The sequence below is a fragment of the Aspergillus welwitschiae genome (assembly GCF_003344945.1).
Source record: "Aspergillus welwitschiae strain CBS 139.54b unplaced genomic scaffold BDQ94scaffold_30, whole genome shotgun sequence".
NCBI lineage: Eukaryota > Fungi > Ascomycota > Eurotiomycetes > Eurotiales > Aspergillaceae > Aspergillus > Aspergillus welwitschiae.
Window position 1 is genome coordinate 206,727 of NW_020798724.1, and position 21,306 is coordinate 228,032.

The 21,306-nt window shown below is 49.4% G+C and overlaps 10 protein-coding genes across 10 annotated transcripts; 3 read left to right on the forward strand and 7 right to left on the reverse strand.

The window, feature by feature from the left end:
- Positions 1-1,370: 1,370 nt before the first annotated feature.
- BDQ94DRAFT_148859 (CVNH domain-containing protein) lies at positions 1,371-2,278 on the reverse strand. The gene is made up of 3 exons (XM_026767265.1): positions 2,062-2,278; positions 1,745-1,926; positions 1,371-1,649 (listed from the first exon to the last, which is right to left on the reverse strand). Exons 1-3 carry the CDS (start codon positions 2,201-2,203, stop codon positions 1,641-1,643), a joined length of 333 nt encoding a protein of 110 aa, XP_026623373.1. The 5' UTR covers positions 2,204-2,278; the 3' UTR covers positions 1,371-1,640.
- A 1,236-nt stretch (positions 2,279-3,514) lies between these two features.
- BDQ94DRAFT_181667 (SDR family NAD(P)-dependent oxidoreductase) lies at positions 3,515-4,565 on the reverse strand (the record flags this gene model as incomplete). Its single annotated transcript, XM_026773946.1, has 3 exons — positions 3,515-3,786; positions 3,834-4,433; positions 4,496-4,565. 3 exons carry the CDS (start codon positions 4,563-4,565, stop codon positions 3,581-3,583), a joined length of 876 nt encoding a protein of 291 aa, XP_026623374.1. The 3' UTR covers positions 3,515-3,580.
- Positions 4,566-5,529: 964 nt separating this feature from the next.
- Positions 5,530-7,611, reverse strand: BDQ94DRAFT_75511 (putative extracellular exo-polygalacturonase). Its single transcript, XM_026776457.1, has 8 exons — positions 7,009-7,611; positions 6,578-6,944; positions 6,463-6,521; positions 6,251-6,411; positions 6,011-6,199; positions 5,857-5,958; positions 5,729-5,803; positions 5,530-5,678 (listed from the first exon to the last, which is right to left on the reverse strand). The coding sequence occupies exons 1-8, from the start codon at positions 7,313-7,315 to the stop codon at positions 5,631-5,633; spliced, it is 1,308 nt and encodes a 435-aa protein (XP_026623375.1). The 5' UTR covers positions 7,316-7,611; the 3' UTR covers positions 5,530-5,630.
- A 447-nt stretch (positions 7,612-8,058) lies between these two features.
- On the reverse strand, positions 8,059-9,210 carry BDQ94DRAFT_148865 (mitochondrial pyruvate carrier family protein). Its single transcript, XM_026767266.1, has 4 exons — positions 8,827-9,210; positions 8,713-8,728; positions 8,472-8,608; positions 8,059-8,415 (listed from the first exon to the last, which is right to left on the reverse strand). Exons 1-4 carry the CDS (start codon positions 9,018-9,020, stop codon positions 8,232-8,234), a joined length of 531 nt encoding a protein of 176 aa, XP_026623376.1. The 5' UTR covers positions 9,021-9,210; the 3' UTR covers positions 8,059-8,231.
- A 322-nt stretch (positions 9,211-9,532) lies between these two features.
- On the forward strand, positions 9,533-9,997 carry BDQ94DRAFT_173053 (L51/S25/CI-B8 domain-containing protein; the record flags this gene model as incomplete). Its single annotated transcript, XM_026772086.1, has 4 exons — positions 9,533-9,618; positions 9,682-9,788; positions 9,851-9,883; positions 9,939-9,997. The coding sequence occupies 4 exons, from the start codon at positions 9,533-9,535 to the stop codon at positions 9,995-9,997; spliced, it is 285 nt and encodes a 94-aa protein (XP_026623377.1).
- A 132-nt stretch (positions 9,998-10,129) lies between these two features.
- On the reverse strand, positions 10,130-11,040 carry BDQ94DRAFT_173054 (DODA-type extradiol aromatic ring-opening family dioxygenase; the record flags this gene model as incomplete). Its single annotated transcript, XM_026772087.1, has 3 exons — positions 10,130-10,593; positions 10,649-10,809; positions 10,877-11,040. The coding sequence occupies 3 exons, from the start codon at positions 11,038-11,040 to the stop codon at positions 10,130-10,132; spliced, it is 789 nt and encodes a 262-aa protein (XP_026623378.1).
- Positions 11,041-12,175: 1,135 nt separating this feature from the next.
- BDQ94DRAFT_161402 (putative chitin synthase activator (Chs3)) lies at positions 12,176-14,977 on the reverse strand (the record flags this gene model as incomplete). Its single annotated transcript, XM_026769384.1, has 3 exons — positions 12,176-12,309; positions 12,366-14,561; positions 14,614-14,977. 3 exons carry the CDS (start codon positions 14,975-14,977, stop codon positions 12,176-12,178), a joined length of 2,694 nt encoding a protein of 897 aa, XP_026623379.1.
- A 2,640-nt stretch (positions 14,978-17,617) lies between these two features.
- Positions 17,618-18,549, forward strand: BDQ94DRAFT_148875 (uncharacterized protein). Its single transcript, XM_026767267.1, has 3 exons — positions 17,618-17,828; positions 17,890-18,074; positions 18,156-18,549. The coding sequence occupies exons 1-3, from the start codon at positions 17,791-17,793 to the stop codon at positions 18,281-18,283; spliced, it is 351 nt and encodes a 116-aa protein (XP_026623380.1). The 5' UTR covers positions 17,618-17,790; the 3' UTR covers positions 18,284-18,549.
- A 347-nt stretch (positions 18,550-18,896) lies between these two features.
- Positions 18,897-19,528, reverse strand: BDQ94DRAFT_148878 (uncharacterized protein). Its single transcript, XM_026767268.1, has one exon. The coding sequence runs from the start codon at positions 19,313-19,315 to the stop codon at positions 18,998-19,000; it is 318 nt and encodes a 105-aa protein (XP_026623381.1). The 5' UTR covers positions 19,316-19,528; the 3' UTR covers positions 18,897-18,997.
- Positions 19,529-20,781: 1,253 nt separating this feature from the next.
- BDQ94DRAFT_148883 (SNAP receptor SNC2) lies at positions 20,782-21,119 on the forward strand. The gene has a single exon (XM_026767269.1). It carries the CDS (start codon positions 20,806-20,808, stop codon positions 21,034-21,036), a length of 231 nt encoding a protein of 76 aa, XP_026623382.1. The 5' UTR covers positions 20,782-20,805; the 3' UTR covers positions 21,037-21,119.
- Positions 21,120-21,306: the final 187 nt, after the last annotated feature.

Here is a 21,306-nt window from a genome sequence, read left to right on the forward strand (position 1 = left end):
TCTTATCCAGGAAAGGCCTATACCGGGTGACTCGCCTCCCTCCAATGGGTAGAATCCGTCCCCGTATCTCTGGTTTCAGGCGTAGAATGTCCCTCGCCCGTCAGGAATCAGCGTGTCATGCCAAGAGGCTTGGCGACCACGACGTCTCGTCCCGCCAGTGCATGCGCCATCCAGAAAAATTCAACTTTAGCCGAGAGTCCATCAATACGAGATGCAATCAATTATAGCGAGTGGTGCTATATACACTGAGCTAATGCGCTTAAGGAAAGGAGGGGGGCAAATGGATGTCAATAACACTGGGTTAGGAATTGCCTCAGACCATTCTACCATGGATCAATGACCCGGTGAGCACTTTCACTCATCTAGACTATTATACACACCCACACACACGCACAACTTCTGCTTGCCACGAATGATGAGCGAGTATGTCTGTAGTGACACTGCAAGGATCTGCCATGTCTGGTGTGACAGGCTACTGGACGGATCCCGGTCATGTGAGGTGGTATCTGTGAGAAGTACTAAGATCTGTCTAATTTTCGGGAGTAAGAAAGCACCACCACCACCACTGCTGATACGCACTGTATCACCATGTGTCAAACCCGTCGAGGCGTCCCAAGTAATTCCCTTGATGTCTAGAACCTCTGATACCGTATGATCGGGGCTGATAGCCTTATGGTGATCATACAGAAAAGCAGAGTCACTAACTCATCACAGAAAGGCTATAAAGTGTCTCATTAACTTCCGTTTAAATATTTTATCCTAGCTATACAAGAATTAGCGACTAACTAGATTACTAGAATTCATCCATGTAATCCACTTCTTTATCAGAACGACTTACCACCCATTCCCCCAACATCAACTTAACTAAAGTAGTTACCAGGGATGCGGGGTCGTAAATAAGGCATCACACATTCCACATCCCACATGGCCCCCGTCCTCCGCGTGGTCAGGCAGGCAGCCCCCCTCCCCGACCATCAACCTTAGTAACCACACAGTACTAAGAATGTGGGGTACTCTTAAATCCAGCCAAGCTTTGCAAATACAACACCACAGTATATCACAACATTACTACCCATCAGCAGTGAATACTAAGGACGCTTTCTCAGCTCTGATACCCATGCTACCAAAGCACATCTACTAAGCTTAAAGTAAGCATAAGCATAAGCATTCCCCTCCCTCATCACGACAAGCAATTATCTCCCCCCTAAACAAAAAACGTAGCACGACCTGTAACTATTCAATCAGCTCACGAGTGCCAACTTACGTACGCACGCAGTAAGCACAGCCCACCATGCTCGCTGAACAATAACCAACCAGGACAGCACATCATATGCATGTAGTATGTGGCAATGGCTGCAACATTCCGTAAGGGGGAAATAAACAGTGCCTTGCCCCTCTTTGGGTATATTTACATTTACCTAGTAAGTAGTCTCTCTCTCTCTCTCCCTCTCTTCTACCAGTTCTGTAGGTCCTATCAATGATCTTTTGGCATATTGATAGAAATAATAATAATAAAAAATGATTATCATTCGCTATGCAATATCTCCAATCATACAAACAACCCCATCCGTCCATCCTTTCCTATTGGTTATCTCTTCTAGTACTTCATTCTACCTGATAGATAAGTAGGTCGAATATATCTAAGGTCCCTACAACAACGACAAACCCCACCACGTCAGCCCACATTCAATCTTCCCAATCATAAAACACCCAACAATAAAATGTAAGAAAGGATAATACATACCTTGAACACCAACTCTCCATTCTCATTAGCAATCTTATCCGCCAGATACAGGCCCTGCAATTCTCTGTATCCGCCATCCCGCTTCCTCAAGTACGCCGTCAACTTGGGACCGCGGCCGGTGTTCTCGAGCTGAATGTCCTTGGCGGTTTCGGTGAAGTTGGAGCCGCCCCAGATGAACCAGCCTACATCAAATCCCAGAGTCAGTCAGTATCCATATCAATATCAATTTTTATACTTGTGTGACTTTTCATGCTCTAAGATGAAAATAAGGGGGAAAGAAAAGAGTGGGGGATAAGGGAAAGAAAGGAAGGACATACCATCCGTATTTCCAATATGTCTATCAAGACGGATCTTGCGAGCCACGTACTCTCCATTCGCGCGACGCACTTCGGCGTGCAGGAAAGTAGCACCGGGTTCGTGAATGAGGTGGATGTTTTGGCAGCTGTTGTGGAAGGACATTTTGGTAGTAACTTAATTTTCTCTTATGAAGGTTGGAGGAGAGGAAAGGGGGTAAAGTGAGGTGGGGGTTTGGGATGAAAGAAAAGTTGAGCAAGGAAGAGAGCAGAGGGGTCATTACGAAGGTTTATATAAGGGGAAGATCGCAAGCATTGCTGCCCTACTCACTACTAAGGAAAACTAACTAATCATCTAACTTCCTACAGTGGAATGAATGGAGACCCTGGGACGCGGGACTGCTGCTGGTGAAGTCACCCTGCAGCAGCTTGGGTGGGTCGATTTTCTTAAAAGATAAAAAAGAGGGGTGGATTGTGGATGTGGTGGGGCTTCACGACTCACAGTAGGCAGCAGACCTTATTAATTGCTGGAAGGTTCTGCTGTGTTGGGTTAATTGCTTTTTGGGGGGAATATGATGCTTTCATTGTTATTACCTTCAATCTGGATATCTACGAGGGTAATAGTATAGTGGTAGTAGACAAACAAAGCTGGAGGTTCGGGCCCCGCCCGAGTACCAGTACCGTTGGACTTTGAAAGGATCGGGCTTGGAGGGAGAGACGGAATGATGGAATGATCCGCACAGGGATCGAGTGGGCCGGGCAAGACGGGCGCGTGACTTTTCAATAGTCTACATTTATTCACTACTATACTTGAGTCCAAGATCCTAAAATTGGGGGAATCCTTGTATTAGTTACTGAGGGAATACTTACTCGTAGCAGAGGATTCATCATCATGCTGTTCCTTCCACTCATGCCTGGGGCAGTAAAATGATATCAGTCATATCGGGTAAGCTGAAACTGCGTAGCTCCAGCCACATTCTAAAAATATAGAGCGGACCTGAACAGCCACAACCACTAGTAGCATTGGCATCGCCACATCCCCACTCCAGCTCCTGAGAGGCAAATGGTCATTTTAAACAGCTGTGGAAGGCTTGGTGTGACCATCAAGCTTGGCAAACATGGTGATTCAAATCGGTAAGTGGCACAGCCCGGATGGGTGCTCCTAATCCGGGAATACAGGAGGCTGGGGCTTGAATCAGTGGACTACTATGGATGTTGTGTTATACTCGCTATATGGCCCAGCTTGATACCCTGTACTGACTGCAGGGAAATGATGTCGATGGTGTCACTGCAGTATCACATTTACCTATTATTTGTGAAGCACGGCGTCATGAATTGTGTACACACCAGTATTCGGTGTTCGCTAGTAGGGTCGAATCAATTAGATTAACATTCTAGATTAAGATATAGTAGTATATATATATAACCCCGACCCCCCAGCCTGGCTATGCAAAACCCATATCTTGTTGGCCAATACAGCTGACCCCGAACAAATTAAACACCATTTGAACTTGAGAAAAGAGAACCCCGCACGGCATTGAAATCAACTGCTGCATCCTGCCATGCCCCCATCAATCAGATGCAAATCCCCATTTACATACCCGCCTGCCTTGCTGGCCAGATACAGAATAGTTCCAGCAATCTCCTCGCGCCTCCCTGCTCTTTGCAGTGGAATGAACTCTCGGTCAAACGCGCCTTCAATCGAGATCTCTTCATTGGCTGGGTTTCCACACAGATTGCTTGGGAACACTGGTCCAATCAGTACCTAACTTCGAAATGCAGATGGAAATACTCACGGCCAGGAGAAATTGTGTTTGCCCGAATCCCGTGAGGAATCAAGTATGTCATCATCTTCTTCATTAACATGATTACAGCAGCCTTACTCATCCCGTATGCACAACCTCCAACCACCCTCCGGTTATGTGCTGCTACACTGCTCACAGCAATCACTTGGCTCTTTTGAAAGACATTTCCTCGCTTGTTGCCCTTATCCAATAATGATACAAAGGCCGCAATGGTGTAAAATACCCCTGTTGTGTTTACCCGGAACGTGTCCAAGAATTCGTCGACCGGAGTATCCATGAGGAACGATTCCAACTCATCAGGGGTCGCATTCTCCTGTAAAGAGCGACCGACCTTTACACTGATGGCTTCTGGCGTATCCATATAGAGCATTCCTGCATTTGCGACGAGGAGGTTGATGTACCCAGTTTCCGTATGAATTTGATCGGCAGCGGCAGCAAGAGAGGCCTTTGAGCCCACATCAGCGACGATAGGGATAATAATGCCGGGATGCAAGTCGGCTGTATCTTCGAGAGTCTCTTTGTGGCGGCCCAGGATATAGACTCTGCTGGCTCCATTGGTAGCGAGGGCGAGAGCCATCGTCTTACCCAGACCTGCAATAGTAGCATCATCAGCTATATGTTTGGAGGATTCAAAGAGTGACCGCGACACATACCGGAGCTCCCGCCAGTGATGACGGCAACTAGGCCGCGCACATTGAATAGATCTTTGATATCGTATGGCATCTTGATGGAATAGCACTTGGGTTGTGTAAAGGTGTAAAGGAACGATCAGAATTTTAATCCATGATCCCAGTTATTTAAACCCCACAGATCGGTGATACGTCAATTGACACTGGCTGGATAGTCGGTATGTCGATCATGATTGGATGTATCACAATGACACTCCCAACTCGCAGTACTTACACGTCGACACATTCGTCGATGTCACTTGGTCCAGATAAAGACAATGGTAGCTATGTTGGGTTGGGAAAGTCTCGTAAGTAGAGGTTCTTACCGCATCTAACCAGTGGCAATACAACGAAAATCAAGCCATCCTGAGCTTGACCCCGTTGAACTGTCCAAGCTACCATACTTCGGGCTTCTCTCAGGGAAGCTGAGTAACAGACTCACCTAGGATATGTCTAATCTCTCATAGTACCCAACCCTGCAGGAGGTGTATGACGCACCAGGAATGAAGATGAATTATTGCCACTTGGTTCCAAAGTAAAGGTGTGCGTAAGGTTGTCAGCTGCCCAGCTATGTGATCCGCTGGTTGTGTGCTTTTAAGGAGATCACGATCATCAGCCGAGAGTTCGTGTGAGAAGAGACTTCGGTTCTAAGTCTGGCTGCAAGACTTAAGATTACTTAGCATTTAAATATGGTTCGCAACTCACATTTTCATGGCTCTAGTATTGTCTACATGACCTCATCGGAGCGCTGTATATTCTACTACACTTGGTAGGTGGCTGTGCTGGTTGCTTGTTTGTTAGATGTACAGCAGGTAAATGCAGAAGAGTAGTATTCTGGACAGTCAGCGCAACGCCATCCAGGAGACTGTACTCTGCAAATATAACTTTGATCTTTCCCTCGGATGTGACGTATCGCATGCACAAAGCAGGAGTGTCTAGTAAGAACCAAAACCAAAGTTTGAACCAAAAGCTTCTTGTCGCCTGACCTTCCTTAAGTCAAAAGCAGACAGTAGGCATTCGTTCACGTATATACAAAGTCGAGCCCTAATGTAATATATACACGTTTTTCATCCGTCTAAGTAAAGCCTGACTTCCAGCGCGTAATAACAAGCATCTTAATTCAGTCAGAAGTGGCGGTACAGTTGACACTCAGAAGACTCTCATCGACCTGGACAGCATTAGCCATGATCTCCACCTGGCTTTGATCTAAGGACTCACATTATCGCAAACAAAGTCGTTGGTTCCATCCGGGCTTGTCACATTGATATTAGACGTATAGATGTCCGAGCAGGTCTATCGAGTGTCAGCCTATTGCGCACCAGACGCCTATACTACTGGGCACCTACATCAGGACTTGAACAGACAATTGTTCCAACATAGGGATCTTCGGATCCCGACGTCGTTCCGCGGAAGTTCTTGATGTGGACGTCTGAAATGGTGAGAGAGCTCTGCTTGCATGTTAGAAATACTTCACGGGAAGCGGTTGAAAGGTCTACTAACCGGGTACTCGTTGCACAAGGTAGTATTTTTCTGCCCATAGCACTGTGTGATTTCAATAGCCCAGTCGACATTATCAATGAGTGCGGTGTCGTAGGTGATGTTCTTTACGCTGCCCGAGCCACCGCCGCCTTGAAGATCGGCAGATAGTGCAGATGGAGTACCAGGCCAAACCTTGATGCGGGCCATGTCCTGCAAAACAAGTTAGTAAGAAATGTATATGCATGTTAGAGTCAGACACACCGAAGCATTGAACATGGAGATGTTGTACACATAAACATTCTCAACGATGTCAACCTCGTCCTTGTATTGGCCGAGAGAGCCAACGGAAATGCCGTGGGAGCCATTGCAGTGAAGATTCTGAACGAGAATGTTGGTGCTGTTTGGCTTGAAGGAGACGCAGTCTTTGTAGGTTAGAATTGTTGGGACATAACGCTTCTTCAGGTTGGACTTACCATCACCGTTGTTGATCACCGAGTTCTGGATGACGATATTGTTCGAGCGATAGGTATCCCTACAGAACGACGGATTAGTATAACACTCAAGGCAATATTGGGTATAGAAACGCACCATCCATCGGTGTTCTTCGCCTCGTTATCGCTCTTACTATAACCCGAAATGTCAATCCCATCAAAGAGGACATTCGACGAATTAGCCACGAAGTGGTAGTACTGCGGCGAGTACCGCAACTTCAACGGACCGATTGTGCCTCCATTCAACCCGATGATGCCCATCAAGATGGGACGCAGAATGAGATCATCTTCCGCATACAGATCATACCAGACCTGTCCGTTGCCATTGATGGTACCACCACCGTACATGTTCACATCTTCACCACCGAGCTGGAAAAAGGTCGTGGCATTCTGAAAGCCTTGTTTGAAGGAGTTGGCTTGCCAGTAGTCTGTATCGTTGGTGAATAAGATCGTTCCGAGGACCTCTGTTGAACCATAAGCGTTAGTCAATGTTCAGCTTGACGATCGATGGATCTGCAGAATAGGCACCTAGGTCAATGTTCTTCAGGAAGGTCATATTCAATGCTGTGCCGATAATGTACTCCTTGTCCTCATCGAAAACAACCTTTCCACCGTGGTTACATTGGTGCAGTGCGGAGAGGATGTAATCAGAGTCGTCACTGCCGTCACCATGGCTGCGGACATGGCAGGTCTTGTCCCTGCTCGAGCTTGTAGGTAGCGGCCGGAAAGGCTTTTTTGGGCTGCAGGCGGCTTCTCTGGACCGGGAGAAAGCTTCTGCTGTTGCTCCTAGCGCAAGAAGGCCAAGCGTGTGAGAGAGAACGTGCGTGAGTCTCATTGTGAGAGATTGACAGGTGACAAGTCCGGTTTCACGAGCGGAGCTTGAACAAAGTCAATGCAAAGGAATGACGGTCGCCTCTGGAATTTATATCCATTGCATCGAGTAGGCATCATCTCCCCGCAGTCTTGCCCACACTGACCACACCACTGATCCTTCAAGTTGGGGAGTTCGCTGTGCTCCATATCCGGGGAAACGAAATCAACCAAACAAAGCGAACAAACCACGACGGTGGAGCTATGCTAAGCTTGTGGCTTGCTCCTGTAATCAACAGGGGCACTTGGGGACAGTTAGCTGCGGGAGAATGAGGTGGTGGGGGATTGCGTGGAGGAACAACGAGAGACGATGTGATAGGAGGGCTTGTCGGCGACGATTATCCGATTGGGGGAAAAACGTATGTCTGGGGAATTGGCAGGGGACTTACCCCAGCCATTCTCTGCATCATGACTTCATTTTCAATGAAAACATTATCCGGTTATTCATTGATCCCGGTTAGCTGATATTGTCGCGCAGGCCAAATCCCGAAACTTGCGGTAAGTGCAGGTTAGTGCAAACTCCGTGTGGTACAATACTCACGGACAATATACACCACCATGAAGACGCCATTTAAGAGGCCAACAGCTGCTCAGCTTCAACCAAGTAAGCTTTATACTGTGAGAAAGTCACCAAAGAGTCTCAGTATCTCCATTTCAGGATCACATAAGCCGATCTCAATGGTTTCATTGGTCTACAACACTGACAAGCAAAGAGGAATGTCGATGCAATTTATAAGGGAATATGTACATATATAAGTCGGAGTCGCCTCCAGCCAACTTCATCTCATAATATGCTCTATGAGCCTACTCACCAATGCCAAGACAATCTATTGTCGCTTAGGCTGCTCTTTACGCAATCCTTGTCAATGAATAAGAGTTGTTTAGGTAGACTTCTCGACTGCAGCCTTCGCCTGAGTAGCAACGGCCTTGGCGTCGTCGGCCACCTCCTGTTCCAGATCCTTCACGGCGGCGGTGGTCGAGCCATCAACGCTACGGCGGTAGTTGATGATGCGGCCAACCTGGACAACACCGACACATCCGAGGAAGAAGTTGACAGCAGCGAGCCTAGCCAGTCAGTATTCTTTCCCACAATATTCATAGATCGGGGTTGGTGTGCGTACAGGTAGTTCTTGGGGGTGATGATCATGCACCAGCGAGTCCAAATGCAACCAGTGGCCATCAAGGCACCGTTCTGAGTAAGGGACAGCTTCTCGGCAGGGCGGCTAAAGTCGGAGATACCGGCGATGACAAGAGCCCACTGATTGAGTCAGTCGAACAGCACATAGATATAGTAGGAAGATTATCGCGAATCAAAGAAGTTGGATCGAGGAACGGGTTTCAGCACGGTGCATGGTTTCGTACCTTCATAACGGGGGCCCTATGACACATCAATGTTAGAATACAATACAACGCAAACATTCACATGATAGAAGGAAAAAGCAAATGCAGTAGCATAATATCCGAGTCTAGACTCACCAGAAATGCACCGTCTTCACACCGACCGGGCTGTTCCATAGACGCTGGAAAGTGCTCTGTTGCTCAGCGGCCGCAGCATCGGAGCTCTGGAAGCGGAAGCCCTGGGCACCAGGCCGACGGAAAGGGCCATATGCGTTGCGGAAAGCAGCTCTGGTGTTCTGGAAGAAACGAAGACCAACACGGGAGGACGACATGGTGATTTTGTATGGCGCGGATAAGGCGAGAACGGGGACGAATCAAGGACGGCGGTCAGAGGGTACAAAACCGGAGAGAAAAGGACGAGGGTCAGTCCAATTGAAGAAGAGAGTGGAGATGATCAATACACGCCGTGCGCAACAACAGCTACAGGCGACCAGTCGGGGGAATTTGAGAATGGAGTCTTGGTAAAATGACGAAGGGAAGAGTGAGTCCCAGCGGCCCCGAGGTCGGCCTTCCGTTGGGGGTTGCGGCTCTTTTCCGGCTGAGGTAAGCGGTGACAATCACGCTTGACCGGATTGGTCTGTACGGGCTCAGAACCTCCAGCGGGAATCAATTCATCGTCTCCTCCCCCAGAGTCCCTGTGATCAGCTTCAAGCTCCCATTATCGGTCCCTGACCCCTCCGTCGCCCCCAATTGATACCCTGTGCCGATTTTTACGGGGCTAATTTTTGTTGTTGACTTTCGTTGCGAACTCCGGTCCTCCCGTCTATCACGATCTTCCCCCACAATGTCGTCCAAGTACGTCTTCACCAAGGGTCTGAAGGAGCTGCGCTTCCTTTTCTGCCAGACCTCTCAGGCTAGTGCTGCTACTCGGTGAGTCTCCAATGTATCCATTTGCTATTATTCTAGGGAGTTGCTGACAACTGGTATCTGTAGCTCGTTCTTGCAGCGCGCATACCCGACCATGAAGAAGCACAACCCTTACACCCCCATCCTGATGCGCGAGGCAGCTGGTACTGTGCCTAGGGTGTACGCCAGATACGGTACGACAAAGTTCTCGAAACGACACCAATGGTGGATGATTGCATGGCTAATAATCTCGCAGCTTTCGGCCAAGAGAAGCAGGAAGCTCTGACCGGTAAGATTCTTGAGCGGAGAATATAAAGGCAAAACTGACCATGCTATTCCCCCAGGCTTGACGGATCAGCAGATCGAAGAGAAGATCACTCAGTTGGTGAAGGCGTCTTCATAGCGAAATCACGACGCGTCCGTATATGTTCATGCACCGCATTTCCAATTTGCACTGTATCTATAGATGAAATGAAAGTCGTTCGCCGTGATAACCCAGTCAATATTTACACGATTCCATTGTTCGCTCTTCACTCTACAAAGAACTAGTACTGTTGGCAATCTCGCCGAATCTATACTGCGCCCAACTCATGCTTCCCTCCTTCAAGGTCCACAGTCTCCTCCCAACATCATCGCCCGCAGCTCCGGCTCCAATATGAATCGGAAGCAGATGATCGAAGTACGGGTGGGCCTGCCGAGCATCCGGACGTTTCAGCAAATCTGCCATAGCCTGTTCTCGCTCCGCCGGTGCTTTTGTGACGGCCTCCTTCAGAGCTTCATCGAAGCTGGCAGTATACGGCAAAGGCCGCGGGTCACCCCAGGTGAATTGCATATCGCGCAGGTTATGCACCGCCATACCGGAGACAATGATCAAGATGTTCTCCTCACGGAGTCTCGAAACCGCCTGACCCAGTCGGTAATGCTGGATAGGATCCTCCGTTTTGAACAGCGATACCTGCACCACAGGAACATTCAGAGGGTTTTTCTCAGGATCAAAGGCTATAAAAGTCAGCGTTACCCAGCCAGACCATCGTCCAATCTGATTCAAACATACCGCACTTGAAACTCGCCCACACACCATGGTCGAGTCCTCTCTTCACCCCCTCACCCTTAATCCCCGCCTGGCTCAGCGCATCCAGGACCTTATTCGCAACCTCCCGACTTCCAACATTAGGATACTTCTCCTTGTAGTAATGGCTAGGGAAGCCATAAAAGCTAGACCCAACGTTAGCCGGCCACTCAAATCCCACTATTAGAGAAAAGACTCCATGCGACAACATACTCATAAATCAAATCAGTAATCTCCGCCGTATTAACCTGGATAGTATCCCTCCCAGCCTGCCAATGAGCCGAGAAAACCACCACCGCGCGCGGCTTCACCTTAGTAGTGATTTCCTTCCCAATCTCACCCAACTTGTGATACGCCGGGTGCTCATGGTCATACATGATATTTGGCTGCGCATAATCAGCATCCCAACCCGCCCCAAATCATACAAAAGCAACAAAACGGAGAAGATAAAAAACCCACCCCACCATGGCTCAAAAAATAAACCGGTGTCCTCGCCATAGTAACTCGATCTTCAACTCCTTCTCCCAACTTCTTCACTTTATCCAGAACACGACCACTGGTAGTAGTAGAAGTACTAGCAGCAAACCCCCGCGAAGCAGAAGCAGCCCTACCACCCGCACCAAAAAATCGTCTAAGACCGAACAGATTGGCGTCGTCCGTAGCAGTAGTACTTCCCGTATACCCCCAAAAGCCAGCGATAGCAATCGCAATCAGCAGAGTAATCACCGATAAGACCGCCAGGATTGGTTTTTGTTTTGGGGTGCTTGTGTCACTGGTGTTCTGAGATGATGCGGAGGATGGCGGAACGGGGGCAGAAGACATAGATATCTATAGGAAGGATTCGGAATCTTCCCGGTTCAAGTCAGGTGCGGGTATTTTCTGCGGATTGGGGTAGGGTAGATAAAGGAGGGGAGGGAATGATGCATGGAAGGGTGCAGAAGGACCTTCTTTGTGTTTCACGGAAGGATTCTTAATGATTTGTGATTATTATGCAGGGTCTTCGGGGTTAGAATGTGGTTTGGTGGTGTGATTTGATGAGGGAGGGCGATATTGTAATCATTAGCGATCCGATCGGGAGGAGGCGCTATCCGCCGTCGGAAGTGCGGAATTGCGCCGCGGGATTTTCTACTTCCTAGAGAGCATGAATAGTATGAATATATATGTCACTATTAAGGTATTACGGTATGTCCATAGAAGCAGGTTCATTAAGGTATTATAAAACAGCATCATCATGCGGTGTCTAGTCTAAGCAAAATAACCATGGGAGTTGACGATGCGGTACGGTACAATCCAGATTGACCTGCCCAATTCATCAATCATTCCCAGTGAAGTTCTCCCAGGCCAGAAAATGCATACATCATAGTAATCCAGCTCCAGCTCGTTAGGTTGGGTATAATCATTCGCCAGCGATCAAAATACACTGGCAGACGGATCCAAAAAAGAGTATTAAACTGGTAGAACGAAAACAGAAACATCCCCCCAGACTTTTCACCATCCAGTTCCCATGCTCATTCACATGATGACACAATCGCCTTCGTTCTGCTTCTGTTGATTGACAGCAGATCGGGACAGTCGGGTCTTTTGCATCCGAGCGCCGCCCTGCTTGATCTCCTCGAGACGCTCACGAGCTTTGGGAAATTGTTGTGCTGTAGTAAAGTCACATTAGCAGATAGACAGTGTTTGAGAGAGTAGATAGACTCACCAGCTGCCCGCCAGTACCATCTCTTCGCATCGTCCAAGTTGGCAGCTACACCGATACCGACTTCGGTGAAATAACCCATCGCGTATTCTGCTTTGGCGAGACCGGCAGTCGCAGCCTTGCGCGCCCAGAGATAGGCTTCCGTGTCACTCTGCTGGAGGATACCCTCCGCTCCGGTAAGGTACCATCCACTGAGAGCAAGTTCACTCTGGTGCTCCCCTTGGGCCGCAGCATGAGTGTACCAAATGATACTCTGCCGGAAGTCGACAGGGCATCCCATCAAGCCGTACTCATACGCAGATCCCAAGCGGAACTGAGAGAACTTGTAACCCAATTCGGCAGCCTGGTGGAACAGTTGGCTTGCGTAGGCTTCATCCCGAACTACGACATCATTGGGTCCAGCATTTGCGTACATGAGAGCAAGCTCATGAAGGGCATGTGGGTTCTCGGCATCGGCACGATCTGCGGCACGCTTTAGCCAAGAGATACCTTCACGAGGATTCTTGGCTTGCCCGAGAAGGCCTTTGAGCAAGATCATTCCCATCTTGTACATCGCAGGCGGGTCTCCCAAGGATGCAGCGCGCTTGTACCATTGTACTGCCTTGAAGGGGTCGCGTTTAGTGCCTCCGCCTTCTTCTTGTCCTATCTCGCAGCATACAGCGACTCGGTAAGCAGACTGAGCGTGCCCTGACTTAGCAGCGGAGTGGTATAGGCTGTAAGCTTCCTTAGGATCCACTTGAAGGCCCATCTGTCCTGAGCCATAACAGTCCGCGAGAAAGAATTGCGCATCCGCGTATCCACTGGATGCCAGCTTCTTGACGATCTTGTAACCATCCATGACATACCTCTCACGGGCTTTTGCTTTGGTCTTAGGATCCATCCGACTGCTTTCAACCAGAACTGTCGAAGCTTCAACCAACTTCTTCGCAAGTAGAAGCTGGGTCTTGTTGTCTGACGGCCTACTTTTGGCCATCTGCTGAAGGCTTTGGAGCTCTTGCTGAGTGACGGGACCGGATGCAGCTGGTTCTACAGGAGCGGCTTGCGGTGGGGAAGCAGCAGCAGGAGGAGGAGCCGATGCATTGACGTTGTTATATTGCCGTACTGGTGCAGGTTTGCTTGCCTGATCGTGGCCCGGGCGGAAAGGAACGGGGTGGTGGGGAAGAGCGTCGGGGTTCTTTTGGGGATCCAGAGCTTCGGGCTGGTTCACCGCTGGTGCCGGCTCAGTTACAGGCGTCTGTTGGTTGGGCCTGTAGGGGCGAGGCGGCCCATTGTTCCGGACAGAAGGTTCTGGGACAGGATAGCCGCTATTGGATTCGGGATAAGCTGGCATTCCAGCGCCCCAGTTCCCCTGATCTTGAGGGTGGGGCTCCTCGTAGGGATGCGGATTATAACCATATCCAGCACTGGCCTGAGTATAGACAGGCTGAATTGGTGGGCCCTCATTTGGCAGGTCGAACTGGAAGCCTGCATTTGCGAACTGATTTGGCACAGCTGCGCCCCTGGCTTCCACTGGAGACTGCGGATAAGGATCGCCCGCTGCATGAGGGTTGAACGCGGTGTATCCTCCACGAGACGAGGGTGGAGACTCGATGGGTGCCTTGGCCCTCGGCTGCTCAAGGCCGGGCAAGCTTTCATCGATCACTCCGCCCTTTGCGGGGTCCGGCATCGCATCAAAGTTGGGCATGTCACTCTCACCAGCATGAGCCGAGTTATAATAACTATCCACCCATGCCTCAGTATCGAAATGCTCATGCGGACCCGGTTGCGGGTGAGAGTAGGGATCTTGGTAGGTTGATTGTCCCGGGTACAGAGGCTTGGGCGGTGGAGGTGACATGGTCGGCTGAACCGGCATGGTAGCGCTTCGATTGACGTGTGGTACGGGCGGCGGGTCGTTAGGATCGGTATACGGTCTGTCGCTTCGAACAGACGAAGCTGCCGGACGACCAGTACTTGCTGATCGCACAGGAGCGGCGGGGTAGTTGTTTCTACCACGGCCAGGGGATACAGGCCTGGGTGGCCGTCTACCGTGCGAGGTATGCGGACGATCCGGCACCTGCGAAGGGGGCACTGGACCGCCATTGAGGTTCATTGCGGCCATCTCGCCCTCGATACTTCTTGGTCCGCGCGGGTCTTTCGTTGGGAAAGATGGAAAAGGATTGTCAAATGCCATCTTATCAGGAGATTGCGGCGGACGAGCAGCTAGATCAAGTCAACGGCACGTTCCAGGGAAATGATTCTCGTTTAGACTCACGCCGTCTCATCTGTGGAGGTGGTCTGTCCCCGTAGCCACGACGGCCATCATATCCCTGCGTCGGTGGTGGGCGTCCACGATATGCATATCCACGGGACTCCATCGGGGGCCCATAGCCACCACGTGGAGGCCGCGGTGCTCCTGGTGGAGGCCCATAAGACCGTGGGACTGCGCTATCACCGGGATAACCGCGTCCTGAACCTTGAGGACCCTCACTGTATCCATAGTGTTGGTTGTCATAGCCATAATCATAATGTCCGTTTGGCGGCGGACCCTGAAAGGCCCCGCCCCGGGTGGGAGGAGCGCCGGGACCATAGTTTCGCACCGGAGGCGCCCTTTGCGCTGGATGCTGAGGGTATGCCATTACGCCAACAGTAATCTTGCGAACTGTACAAGGGAAAGGAGTCGATGCGGGCTTTTGAACAAACGATTGCGGCGTCTGTATCCGGGTTGGAAGCGCGGGGAACAATCAGTCCACTAGTAGACAATGCTCACGCCCCCCCTTTCACTATCTACACCAATGGGAGGTCAGCCAGTGAGACAAATGTACATAAGGCAAAAATGCTGCTAGACCCTGGTAGTAGTTGAAGGGGCGCTTAGCTTACTGGAAGCTAGGTAGATCTGCGGAAAAAAGTGACACCGGGAATAGGATTCAACAGTTCCATGCGATATATGCAGCCATTAGACCATGAAGAAAGACCAGCGCGAGGGTGAAGTCTCCTAGCGAAAGGACAAGGAATGCTGTCAGCGGTCGAATCGAAGGCGCAAGTGACTGCAGAAGCGGAGGGCGCGATCGCACGGCGAATGCGCGAAGCCGGACCAACTCACCAGAACACGAGGGATAACCTTACCCCCCGCCAGGAATGAAGGAATGCGGGACCGGAGCAGAAAAGAAAGCTAGCTACAAAGATGGCAAAGGAAGAATGACCTTTGTGAGAAGATAAAGAGCGTGTGACCCCCGAGGAAGGAGGAATTTTTAAAATAGCGACGGAGGGGGTGGAGGTTGACGGGGGAGGTAAAGGCGATGATAAGTCTTTGGGTCGTCGAGGAATAGGGACGGAGTCCGGAGTACCTGACGGGTAAAGTAGTCTGACTGGATGGAGAGGGGAAAGAAAAGCCACCCGTGAATTTAAAACTCCCCTACTGTCAAGACTGGAGAAGAAGGAAAATGCGATCGTTTAGTGATCAAAAAGAAAAAGTGGGAGCGACAACACAAGGGATTATTCTTATTCTTGTTGATTTAATTGATTGATTGACCTCGACGATGAAACGCTTATGAATGCCTCTTCTTTGTCTCTGATCAACCCTGCGCGACTCCCTAGCGAAATACCCATAATGCATGACTGAACTGTTCGTGCACCCACTCAACTACTCAACTACTCACTGGTCGGCTACTGACACTTTGGAACGGTTCTTCTGAACTGACCCACGCCCGTCCCGCCGGGATACTGTCGCTGGTCAGAGTTAGATATCGGTGTCCCACTTCTTGCCGGTACAAAACGGATCTCTTCCTCCGTCCCCAACCCCATTCAGTCTAGTGGCAGCAGGAGTCATGGCATTGGAACCTGGGTGAAGGACATTAAAGAGGGACTTTGTGGCACTGGTGCCATGTCTCGACAGTGGGTATCTGTCCCAGTCCACCGTGAAGTCAACCACTACTCCTCCCAGCATGCCCGACTAACCCTCCTTCAACTACAGATTCAGAAACCGTTGGAGTCTGATAACTGCTTGGCACGGCGCTACCCAAGATACCCATCTAGGAAATGACGTTGGATATCCTCTCCAGGCTATTGACCCCTGAGACACAAGATCAACCGTACCCGAATCTTTCGAACAGCAATAATTTGCCCATCACCTACAAACCCGCTGCAAGGCCTTGAGTCCTTTGATCATCAGGGGTCTTCAAGATTCGTGCCAATGGATAGTCAGTAAGCAGTTAATCTTTGGAGGGGCCCTAGTTTAGTACAATGACAGTGGTCATTATGGATCAAACTCCAGCGCAATCTCCGTTTGAAACTTAGGCGCTGCAATTCTATTGGCTTAATACGAATACGACATAGCCCCATGCGTCGAATTACAATGAAGGATGCACACTCGGAGTCCGTCCATCAGCCTATGATGTTATCGATCATCAACCTATCTTACATAAACCTATCCCCAGGCTCTGGTACGGAGTAGTGCCAAGTGGCTCGTTGAGCCTTATGGGGTACAAATCTCTAAATGCTCCAACACAATTTACGGCCTTAAAACCAGTCCATTGACCAAGCGCATTTCTCGCCATAACAGGTATATTAGTAGTTACCCCTGCCGCGTTGACGTATCAGATATGTCGCATCGAAAGATACCAACGTGGACTTTAGCAGACCTTGCGTCTGGGCGAATGTACTCTATCTATCCGCATAACACTTCTGCAAATGAGAATGCACGTTATTTGAACAACGCAAAATATTTTATTCCTAGTAAAAGCATTTGACTAATAGACTTCCTAAGTTAAGATAATGATCAGCTGCACCTGCGGTTAAAGTCCCACGCCTGGAATGGAGCTGCACAAGACCCAAACGAGTAAGTAATTCTTCATACCTCGCAAGTTTTCACCAATGAAGCAGTTTTACCGACATCCTACTCTTCTCTGTGATTATATTTAGAAATAGACATATCAATGCCGAGCGGACCGATGTCTAAGACATTCAGACGTCACAGCAAACCATTCGACAGAACAGACGAAGAGAGAATCTCTGCGGTTTTCCCCGCTACTAGGAATCAGCCGCTCATTCGCACAAAATCTGATAGTGTTGTTCTAGTGACATAGTGAGTGGAGCAGCAGAACTTTTCCCTTCGGGAGTGCCAGCAAAAAGGAAGTCAGCCCGAATTCTAGTTCGCTTCCCTAATTGGTTACATTAAGTAACGGCCACAGCATGCGCCACCTGCATTAGCCTCCACTGCTGCGCCACATATATGGATCGGCGCTGCCGAATCCCGTGTGCGTGATTACGATGATGATGTTGATGAGATCCCGATTGATGAGCAGACGCACTACCCGGACGCTTCCCCTTTGTGGCTGTGGATTCAACAAAGACATCAACCTACCTCGATTTTAGCCATTTACAGCAGGCGAACTTACCTGCCTTACATCACTCGTCGTCTCAACCAACCAATCGTCTCCAGAAAATCCTCACCATGTCTCGGGCAGGAACTTGGATGAAGATGCTCGGCGTGTAAGGCGCATCCACTCCCACCTCTTCCGTGCTTGCCGCGCGATTTCTAACGGATAATTAGCGGCATCGTCATCTGTGTCGGCGGTCCGGCATTCGTCCAATACATCCGTCCTACCGATGAAGAATTGTTCAAGCGTTACAACCCCGATCTTCAGAAGCGGAGTCTGGAGGAAGGTGATCGCCGAGCTCGGGAATTTGATGAATATGTTACCCGGTTGAAGCAATGGTCCAAGTCCGACAAGTCGAGTGCGTTATGGCCCCTTCCTGTCTTCCACCTCATGTCTTGCATGTTTGTGAGCAGTTATACTGATGTCATGGTTTGAATAGTTTGGTACGCGGCTCAGGAACAACAGGAACAGAAGCGCGTGGAGGCTGAGGTACAACGGAACCAGGCCAGGGACGATGCTAAGGTACAACGTGAGGAGATGAGAAAGGAACTGCTGGGTGAGAAATAAGCTTGTCGCAGCGATGCGTCTCCACTGGAGCGATTCTGCAGTGACTGGCCCTTTTCTTTTCGCTGGAAAGGTGCTGGATCGAACATGATGCTAGGAAGGACCGTTGACTCCTGCATCGTCTTTGTATTTATACCCTTTGCGTCTACCTGAGACTTGACCAAAAGCATTGAGGGGGAAAGCATTCGGCTTAGAGTTTGTGGAGTTTCGGAGGCTATGGTCTATACTGTATTATATTTCAACGACTGAATGGAAATCCTACGCTTGCATTGTATATTGTGCCTATGATGCCATTCCCGTTCATCGGAATACGCCTACAGACAGCCGAATATGTTGTATTGGTGGTGACGACCTGGCATGATGTCGGGATTATTCGTTGCTGCTCGGGTAAGAATAGAAGCGTTAATCGGCCAGAAGATCAAAGCGCCATTCAATATGGTTGCATACAAATCTTTATTTGGTGAGACCGAACTTCGCGGGCGTGCCGCTGGCGCAGATTTGGAACAACAAGGGCCTCTATATGAGTTGGAGTAGCACAGCACAACCAAATGCACGTTTGCCGAGGCCGTACTTAGGCGCATGACCATCTTCATAGGCTGGACAGAAAATAACTGATGTCCAGATCAACTCCAGTCAACGTTTATCGATAAGATCGCTGGTGGCTCTATTTATCTTACTTCCGTTGCATAGAAGGATGAACGCCTCTAGATGGTACTTTTACGATATATACCAAATTTCTCTGGCTTGGGATGAGTTGGCCACGCAATATAATTGAATTTCGTAGCGGATGAGCATCTCTAGTGAGTCTGACGACCTCGCATCCGAGAGCTCTTCCGCCGACGCATGAGCTGTTTGACCATTCATGCTGCGACAATCCATATCAACGGCTTCTGTGCTAAAAATGTTGTGTAAATCGCTCATATACTTGTTGCGGCTGTAGGCCTGCAGGTGTCCGTTCGGACAATTGCCGCATCCATCAATTAAGCGGCGATTTAGAGCGTTGTTGTGTCTATTGCTGATACCCACATAGCACATTGAACGGCCAACTGCCTCCTATGAAAGAAGGCATCACTAAGAACAACGGGTTTTGGGATTGAGAGTAAACTGTTCCCAGTAACCTTCATGATATCGCTCATCTGTAAAGGGGGAAAGAAGCATGAGACTAACAGCAGTTATGTCAATCAAAGTAGAAATAATGGCATAGGCCAAACAAATAGCCTGCAGGACGAAGAATGCAAAAGTTGGCAGGATTCTTCTGGCAACCAAGTCCTTATCGTATCCATTATCTAGATTAATGGATGAAGGCTCCACAGTCCATACCCTTTTAGGCAGGATTGCCACGTGATGCATGTGATGGAAGGCGCAGTATGCTACAGAGGACGCACCGCCACATAGTAGGGCGTGTTTCTTAAGCAACGCATGAGGTCGGGCAGACCGTTGCCATACTTTATACACTGGGTAGTAAAGCTGCCCAATGAACGGACAACTGGTGTTGCTATTTCTGTCTGTATTGCTCTCTTTACAAGATTTGTGAGCAAACCTGAGCCTTCCTACTGCATGCAGTGCATATATCGACTTTATTGACAGTTGTAGTACTCCCTAGTTCTTCCATTTCCATGTGAAGTAGGTGGATATTGACAAGGTATCCTCTCCTTTCCTACGTGGGCTGTAGTAGTAGTCAATAGAAACAAAGTAACAGCAGTCTATACAGCCACTCAACCTTTTAGCTTTCTCTCTTCTCTTTGTTTCCATCCTAGCGGCTGGTCCAATTGGGTCTCACCACTAAGCACAAAATAATAATAGCTGCCTGCCGGGGCGTCCTTCCCAATAGACCGCTGGTCACGTGAAACCGCCCCGACCGAACCGAAACGCCTGTAATCTCCAGAAGGCGGGCGGCGATTCATCACACCTTGTCAGCTTCCCTTCAATAACGCATCCTACTTTCCCTCCTGCATTCCATCATCCCGCCACCTTCCACACCATCCTCCGACCTCCACCTTTCTCGCTTTTCACCGTACCCTCAGCCGTCAAGTCTGTCGTTGCGACTTCCCGCCTCATCCCCTACAACAGGAACAGGCAGCAGCCCGTCACTTTCCACCTAGGTAGTCTGGTGACTTGCCAGGTCCTACACCCCCGAATACCGAATACATAGAATCTATCGCGCACGAGAATCATGTCCGAGCAGCCTTATGATCCCTACATCCCCTCTGGCGCCAATGGGGCTGGCGCCGGCGCCAGCGCTGCGCAAAATGGCGACCCCAGGACACGGGAAATCGACAAAGTAAGTTGCCGAAACGCCTCGCGGTCAACTTTTATCGTTCCACAAGGATATGTCGCGCAGGTTGAATAGGATATGATGGCTTTCCAGTGTTCATTTGGACTTCCATCTGAGTTCAACTGGACTTGGAGGCCACCGGGTCTTTTTGAATCTTATTTAGCTTGTGTCTATCATGGCATTTGTCGCAAAGCTTTTACTAACGCTGTGTTTCTTTTCTGTCTAGAAAATCCAAGAAACCGTTGACACAATGCGCTCCAACATCTTCAAAGTTTCAGAACGTGGTGAACGTCTAGATTCCCTCCAGGACAAGACGGACAATTTGGCAACATCAGCGCAGGGATTCCGCAGAGGTGCCAACCGCGTGAGGAAGCAAATGTGGTGGAAGGATATGAAGATGCGCGTGTGCCTAATCGTTTGTATCATTATTCTGCTCATTGTGATTATCGTCCCTGCAGGTAAGATCAGCGCTATCCTCTAGCACTCCACCAAGCTGGACTCGGAAAAGCATCCCGGAATGCGCTAACAGCTTTCTCCTTTTAGTTGTCGCCACCAAACATTAAGCTACGATTACACAGCGCGACAGTCATGATCGGCTTGGGAATGGATGACGATTTTTCTTTCGCCTGGCCCTGGTTTATCTGTGTTGAGACGAAGCCGTTGTTTCCAGCTATTAATACCACCTGCTTTTTTCTCGGGCGTCCAACCTCGTTCTCACGAATAAAGTCTTGTTGTCTCTATACGCCATGGA